The sequence below is a fragment of the Tachypleus tridentatus genome, chromosome 12 (assembly GCF_004210375.1).
Source record: "Tachypleus tridentatus isolate NWPU-2018 chromosome 12, ASM421037v1, whole genome shotgun sequence".
NCBI lineage: Eukaryota > Metazoa > Arthropoda > Merostomata > Xiphosura > Limulidae > Tachypleus > Tachypleus tridentatus.
In genome coordinates, this window is record NC_134836.1 from 99,007,484 (window position 1) to 99,016,017 (window position 8,534).

Sequence of the window (8,534 nt, forward strand, 5' to 3'; positions counted from 1 at the left end):
AGGCTTGTACAAAGAATTATTTGTTCAGGATATCTTTATTTTAAACTAAGTTTGGCTAGCCTTAACAAGCTGTTTTTAATAAATTTAGATCTGTAGTTTGCAAACTCCCTTTGTTAACCTGAAGATGACATATGAAGGTCAAAACTTTGTTTTCTACTTTATTTTAATAAAAGTTTTAATACACATACCAGCTGTCTTGAGATACAAATCTGCAGTTGGTATTTCTTCTCTATCGGTTTTTTCAGGTATGTAATATGATTCATCTTGTATATATACCTTATAATCAAAGTAATTAGGGAAAAGATAAAAGGATGTTATGACTCAGTAAAAATCGTATTGAGTTTGTTATTGTACTTTTTTGATATATCAAATAATACTTTGGAGATGTCACAGCACTTTTTAAGTGTAAGTGAATCCAATTTTTGGGTGATGATTTTATGAAAGGTGATATTACATTAAAATCTGAACTATATTAAGAAAATCAATGACATGGTCATGGTGCTGCCTGTTTAAAATACCTTTAGCAAATAGGTGTTTTTTGATAAGCAGTTGAAAAGTTTTATAATGATGTTTGATATGTATATTGTAGGGCTCCAGTGCTTGTGGCTTTAGCACTAATTGAATTGGGAATGAAGTATGAAGATGCTGTGGAACTTATTAGACAGTAAGTATGCATTAGTCACATACATATTGTATGATTACAGTTGCAGACATAAGTATTTGGCCATTTAAGATAATGAAAAATGAAACAGAGTAGTTTCTATCATCTTTACTTTTTTATTGAAAAATATACTCTGAATTAGAAATTCAGCTCCATGATAAAACAAATTATTAAATAACATGCACAAAATTAAACACTACATGCAAAAAGTAATTTTGTACTTTGACAAAACTGTTTGGAAACCCTCACTACACTATTTTGTGTACCCACCTCTTCATCCTCTACAAATTGTACTCTTTGTATTTTTAAAGCAGTTCCTGGCATTTTTCCACAGATATTTTTTCTCATCTTCAGTGTATGAAGACTTAAGTTCTGCAATTGACTTTGATATCCTTGTTGATACAGCAGCCTTCACATAAGCCCACAACATCTCAATGGGACTCAAGCCTGGGCACTGCGATGGTCAATCCACAACTGTAATCTTCCTTTGTTAACTTTGCAAAAAAGTTAAGATCATTATCCTGCTGGAATACAATCTTCTATCCAATAAATTTTCTAGTGATGGGTAGTAAATGAGATTGCAAAATTTCTTGATTTTTTTCCAGCATTCATTTATCTTTCTACAAGACAAAGGTTTTGTGCCTGATAAAGAAAAAAAATAAGCCCATATCATCACACAACCTCCATCATGTTTACACTGGGCTTGAATAACTTTGAGCTCTCTTTTTCTTACAACTATATTATTGCTTCCTTGGTGGGAAAAAAAAAGTTTTGTTTTGGATATCCTCTGACTGTAAAGTTGATTGAAGAAATCGTTGGGTTTATTCAAGTACTCAGTGGAAAACCTAACTGGTTTCTTTTGTGTCCTGTTTTTAACAAAGTTTTGCATCTTGGTTTTCACTGATGGATATTGGTTTTGTTAAGGTATCATTGAATTGTTTGCTTGTGAATTTCTTGACCACTTTCTTTCAATTCTTGTGTCAAGGTTTTTGTAGTAATTAGAACATTTTGCTGAGCTACCTGAATATTTCTTTCAGATTTTGCAAAAATATTGCTTGGTTTACCACAATTAGATATAGTCACTCATCATGTTAGTTCCAGTTCTTCTCTGTTAATAATTGCTCACACAGTACTTTTCAGTATACAGTTTTACTGTTGTTTTTATGATATATGTATTTTTTTTATTTAGTTGTATTACTGTCACTTTGAGGTATTTGCTATACTTTTTCCTTTAAAGTATTTTGTAGTTTTTTGATATTAATCACAAATATCCAATTTAATTTTCAACATTGATGATTATGTTCTTTTCTCTCTTTCTTTTTACATTTATCATCAGTGGCTCATTTTCAGCAGTCGGCAATGAATGATTTGATAAATGTTTTGATTGTCAGATAATTTTGTCAAAACGTGAATATTTTTAAATAGGACAATTAACAATGTTAGATGTTGCTTTTTTTTTTAATTAATTAAATACATTTGTTGCAATTGTATATTAAGGACTAGCTAGCACTGGTTAAGTTGGTGATGAAATGTGGAAATGTCATGTAGCTTATCAGACAGTAAGGCTTATTTAATGATATAGAATATTATATTTGGGATTATCTCTAAAGCTGAGTGATTTAATCAATTACCAGTGAGCAGTAATTACATTGATTGGTGTTGTGCAAGCTACTTGATTAACCAAAATTATGATTAAAATCATTAATTGAAATTGATGCTTATTTCATGTATCTAAGTAATTGAAATATTGCAAACTAACTTGCTTGCCCTGTTTTTGTTATTACAAAACTACTTAGGCTATCTGCTTCCTTTGCTAATCTTTATCTGATGTCTAGAGTAAAGATTACTGGCTGGCTATACATTCTGTCAAAATGTTTTGTACATAACACAGTTGGAGGAGCACTCTACTAATTTGATTAATGAGTCAATGATTAACTGTGCCCTAGTAAGCAATGACTGAACTGAGAATGAAACATGAAGGTATTGTGGGTCTTGTTAGGTAGTAAATATACATTAATATACACATTATATTTGGAGCTTAAGTTGATACTGGCCTATTCCTAACAATATTCCACTTTTATTTTAGACATTTCCTACAAGTCTCACTGATAGAGAATAGTTTTATGTTGTGTTGATCATGTTTAACCTGGATAACCAGCTTTCATCTCATTCATATTTTATGTAACTTAACCTTCATAGAAAATTATTTTTATTTTTCATTTAAAATGTCCAGTGAAACTTTTGAAGATTTAGGTTTTTTATTTATTCCAGACAACCAAAAGTCTAGGTAACAAACATGCCACTTTAATCTAACTTGTAAATTTGAATAATAAAATTAATTTTTCTGTTTTGAGTTGGAAAATTGAAACAAACTGATATAATTTGTCCAAGAAATATTTTGTGTTTAGTAACTCTCTCTAATGAGCTATAGATTTTTGCAAATGGTAGTGAAGAGCATATATTTAAGTAATAGAAATACAAATGTATGTGTTGAATATATTATTTCACAAGTACTTGGGCTTTAGAATTTGCATGAACTGTATAATATTTTTATACTTGTAGAACATATTGCTATTATACATACACATAGAAAAATTTGTATAAAATTCAAAGACATTTTAAAGGTATATATACTTTATTGTACTTGAAATTTGAATTTTTACATTAATGTATTTATAGGTTTACCAACTGACTATAGGTCAAATGTATGGTGGTCTATTTACTCCAACAAAACATGGAGTATCATCCACCCCACCTCCTCCTTCGTTCTGATATCTTCCTTTCTGATTGGGAGGTTTACAAAACTTCCACTCTTTGGAGTTTGGTATCCCAAATAGCAACCCCTGCTTCTGACATTTTGATGACATCTGTAATTTTTGGGTATGCCAGTATTTTTGGTCATGGTGGAAGGGACATGTATTTTATATGGAGTGCTTATTCTGTTACATTCTGTGTAGCAAAATTAATTTAGAACTGACTTTTACACATAAAACAGATGACATATAAGATGTGTGAAGTAATCCTTCTATTGCATCTGAATGCTAAGTATTTGTTTCTTTATTGGAAGAAATCGGAAAGAGCTAATTTTTAGTATGTGACTTTGAAAGACTGTTCTTTCATGTATTTTCCAATGATAGAATGCTGATTTTATTGTATAAGGAGAAAAAAAAAAGGAATGGTTGAGGCCAAGTTGGAACCATAACATAATTTTTTTATATTCTTGAAAAGACATCACTGTATTGTGATGATTATTTTAGTATGTTAATCTTTTTCTATAAACCTGGGTCATGACGTTTTACAGTATTACATTCAAAATATCAATAAACTTGTCATGAAAGTGTAGGTAATGAATAAGATGTTTATGTTACTTTAGTTTTAATATCTTAAGAAAAGAAATATTACTTCTGAATTCCACTTTTTCCCCTTCAGAATTTTGTAACTGCTAAAATAGCTGGGCTGCTACAGTCAGTTTCTGTCTCATTAGAAATACAAACTGTACATATTTACAAACAAGAATCTTAAATTTGCATCTTGCATCTTTATAGATATTGATAAATGACAAATCCATGCTTCATTTTCTTTGACTTTTCAGGTAATTTCATTGTTGATTTACATGTTTATATCATTAGAGCAAGGTCTTTACATAAATCATTCAAATTTGCACTTAGTTATCCTACCATTACTGCTTAGTCAGTGATAACTGTGCAATTTATTTTGATCTGGTATGGTGCTCTGAATGCTAATGGAACTTTTTTAATCCATTTACAGCTTATAAAGAATGCTAGGTAAATTATAATAGTTTTGGGATATTCTTTTATAGGTCCTTGTATATCTTTTGTTTTCTAAACTGCATATTTGAAAGCTGCATGAGATATTTTTGAACACCCATTTTTGTGTGATTCAACAAGGCTTGGTGGAGAATGTTGTATATTTTTCCTTGTGTGCAAATAGCTTGAGTATGCAGTGATTACTAGAAGTATTTGTTTATTATGTATATGTTTATTATATTGTTTTAACTAAAATAACTGAAATGTAAAAATTATAAACTTCTTAGCTTAGCCTAACGAAACTTCAGTAAAATGAAACGTAGAGTTGCAGTATCTCGAGCATTGGTTTGAAACACGACATTAGATCTTGTATTACTCACATTAGATCTATGTAAAGCAGCTTTTGACCTCATGATGTGATTTGCTTCATTTTGATATTACAGTAGTACGAAATTAAAAATTACAAAACAGGTTTCAAGAATTAAGAGTTTAAATTATTTTGATAATTAATTAATTAATTTGGAACTCTTCGATCAATTCTACCATCAGTGCAGAGGAATAAGAAGACTTATTTATTATATTTAATGTCTTTCTACTTCTCATATCGCTGAGAGGTTAGAGGTAAGGTAGAGAAAAGAGATGAATTGTAGTTATATCAAAAATATCTTTTGATGCTTACTTATGAGGATCTGTAGGTTATGAAAAGTGTAATGTGAAAATAAAGTTTGAAACTTGGAGTAAAGTTATTTTCTGTTAGTAAAAATTTAATATATTTGTTAATATCCCCTACATCTGTTCTATTTATTATTATTTTTGACCACGTGTACTTTTGTGCATTAGTATGCTTAAAAAAATGTAGTTATATGTATATTGTATCGTGTAACATATTAGCATTATACTTTTTTCATATTTAGACTGTTTGCTAGAGCCAGTGTATGGAGAAAAAAAAAGAAGTTAGATTGGCTGTTGTTTAGTGGTTAGGCCTAAATGATTGTAGGAAGTGATTATTTTTGATAATTGTTGATGCTCTTTTATATATTTAATTTGTTATTTGTTAAAGAAATATACAGTAACATTTGACAGAGGATATATTTAACTTTGTAATGAATCTTTTATTTCACGTTAAGAATAATCTAAATCGTAATGCTAGAGAATTTCTGTGAAATTTCACAAGTTGAGCAGAAATAAACAGTCAATTTAAAAATGTTGGTACTGCACAAATGACAACCAAACTGTAAACTTGTGACTTAACAATACAACTTTGATGTGAGAAAAAGTAGAATGAGAAAAACAACCTGACTTCATAAGTTATCGTAAAAGTTGATTAATAAAAGACTTTCAAACTATGATCGGTTATGATCTATAAGACTTGTAAACTGTAGTTAGTTTCAAGCAGTACCTCATCTATGTTCTTGAGCATCTGGTGTATACAACTGTCAGTTATATTTTATGTTTTGTATACATACTCTTATTGCTTGTTACCAGATAAGATTAAACTCTGCATAAGATAATTACTTGCTATTGATAAAATGTTTAATCAGTCTTGTTTACATAGGGTAAATTTGTGCTAAGTTAGGATAAGATTGGTTCAAAGATAAAGACATAATGATAAATGCACATGTACACAGACAAGGTTTTCAAACTGAAGTAATGGTGGATTGTATCCAAATACCAGTTCTTTTAAAGGTATGTTAAGAGTTTGGTGGAGATAAGTAGAATGAGAAACACACCTGGGCCCTGTGTAACTCTCTCTCTCCCCATGATACTCTCAGGGAGGAACTAGGACTGTATGCCACATTTGACTGAGATCAGTCAGAAGGTGCAGGTGTCAAAAGCAGTCATTTAGGCAACATTTCTCCTTTACATATTTAAGTGAATCAAATAATTAATATGACTATAGGCACTATGACAAAGACCTCACTGTCACTCAATGTTCATTTATCTCAGAGTTAGAGTTGTGTTGCAGTTAATATAACTAACACTGGGTGTGAATTGGTATTGTGGATAATGGTTAGAGATAGCTCAACTAAAACCACAGAGAAATTTGAACGTAATAATGATTAACACCACAGAAATGCAGAGCTGTGTGATACAGTTTCATATGAAACTTTCTTTTTTATTTCTTTGATCTAAGTAATGTGCTTCTTTTATTCAAGGAAGAGACGAGGGGCTATTAATTCCAAACAGCTCACATACTTGAAGAAGTACCGTCCGAAATATTCCCTCAAAATCAAGAATAACCACAAGCAATGCAACATACAGTAAAGAGTATTTTTTTATCTAATTTTACTGAATAATAGAGACTAGATTGCTAAAAAAATGCAAAATTTAACAAAAAAATAGAATCTCAAGCTTCCATCATGATACTTTTTTTGGTTTCTTATGCCAATTTTTCTTTCAAGACTTTTAGTGTAAGATTAGAAGTATTGTTTCATAGATTTATTTGTTTAGTTGAAAATTTTAGCACTTAGAGATTCAGCGTTTTTTGTATGTTTTATTTTTCAGTTTATTTAGTTTGTTTTTTGTCCTTGCCAAAATAGAATTTTAGTGTGACAGTACTTTTTCTGTGGTGGTTAATTGAAGACCAGGGTTATCTGTGTTGAAGAAGATATCCTAGTTTTTAAGATTTGAAGATGAGATTAATAAAAGTTTCAATAAAATGTTTTAACAAACCTAAATTATCATGACCTCACTGCTAATATTACGGTTTATAATCCCAGTTATTGGATGCATGTTTTCAGAGGGTATTGAATCTTGTACATATACATATTTTTGCCTATTTTCAATTGAAGGGATAAATCTTTAGTTTTGTAATGAATGAAATCTTTTTTTCTTTGAAATTATAACTGTTCAATAAAACTACAATTTTTATTACAAATGAGAAGTCTAAAGCTGAAGTGGTTATTTCCATACCTAATATAAGACTACTAAATAAAATTCTAGATAAGATACATTTAGTTATATGTTTATGGATGTAAAACTATTAGTAATGAAATGTAATTCCACTGATATGTAATAAATTAGTTTTTTGGAAAGTCTCTTCTCATGTCATAAAAAAAACAAACATTTACTTTGTTAACTGTTTCAAATGAAAATTGAAATTTGTTAAATATTTTTAGATATACATAATTACTTAAAGAAAAGTAACTTGTAGTCTGTTGAACTTTAACATAGATTTGTTTAGCATTAAATTACTTTGTCACTGAAACATCTAGTATTCTATAATATAAATTAAAATAGAGCATGGGCCTGTAAATTCTTTGCAAGATGGTTTAGTTTGTGAACTTTTTATGAACACCAAATGACATAAAACATAGTTTGTCTACTCTGTCGTAGTAATACTCATTTTCAGCATATCTGCCAATCTGAAATTGTGTTACATTTGTTTGTTATATATATTTTAAAAATGAAAAAAAAAATTCATATAGAACCTGACACTGAAAATGAAACTTGAATTTATGAACAAAAATATGTATACTTTAATGTGTTGCATGTGTATGTGTATAATGCACTCAGATTTTAGTGTGAAATTACCTTAGGTGACTGAAACATCTAGTGATGTGTAATATGTTTGAAAATCAGAATGTCAGCTTGCAAACCGTAAGTTATTTAAGAAAAAGGTAAGTTTGTGAATTTTTATATAATCACAGGTGAAAATTGAATGAAACATTTTAATAAAATTTGTTTTTTTCTGTTGTAGTAATTTTTATTTTTTGCATTTTTGTCAAACTGAAATTGTGTTGCCATCATTAGATGTATAGTTCAAAAATAAAACTGTTTAGAACCTGGCACTCAAAATGAAGTCTGAATTTGTGAAACTTTTTCTCTATTTAAATTTCACTCATTTTCCTTTACCATTTAATAATGAAAGTGTTACACTTTGTTGTAGAAAAATGTGTACTGCATAGCACAAAAAATGAAAAATATGAATTTTGATTGAATATTTTAAAAAGTTCACTCACCCATTGCTAACTGATGATCATAGTGAAGGCTAGTTAAATACCACAGATTTCTATGAAGATAGATTGTAGTGTAGTGCAACACAAAAAATGCTCAATATTTTGTATGCTTATCAAACAAAACAGTAGCTATGCAACTAGATAAAA

General features: G+C 29.4%; 1 protein-coding gene across 10 annotated transcripts in view; it reads left to right on the forward strand.

Moving 5' to 3' along the window:
• LOC143234135 (PRL-1 phosphatase-like) overlaps nucleotides 1–8,226 on the forward strand; it is a 33,793-nt gene extending 25,567 nt beyond the window's left edge. For 9 of the 10 annotated variants that reach the window (XM_076471234.1, XM_076471226.1, XM_076471233.1 and 6 more), the window contains exons 5-7: nucleotides 590–664; nucleotides 6,585–6,689; nucleotides 6,969–8,226. In XM_076471234.1, the coding sequence (XP_076327349.1) occupies nucleotides 590–664; nucleotides 6,585–6,689; nucleotides 6,969–6,981 (193 nt within the window). In that variant the 3' untranslated portion in view covers nucleotides 6,982–8,226. Of the gene's footprint in view, nucleotides 1–589; nucleotides 665–6,584 lie in introns of all 10 variants that reach the window. The other variant, XM_076471235.1, reaches the window with a different exon arrangement.
• The last annotated feature ends 308 nt before the right edge of the window (nucleotides 8,227–8,534 follow it).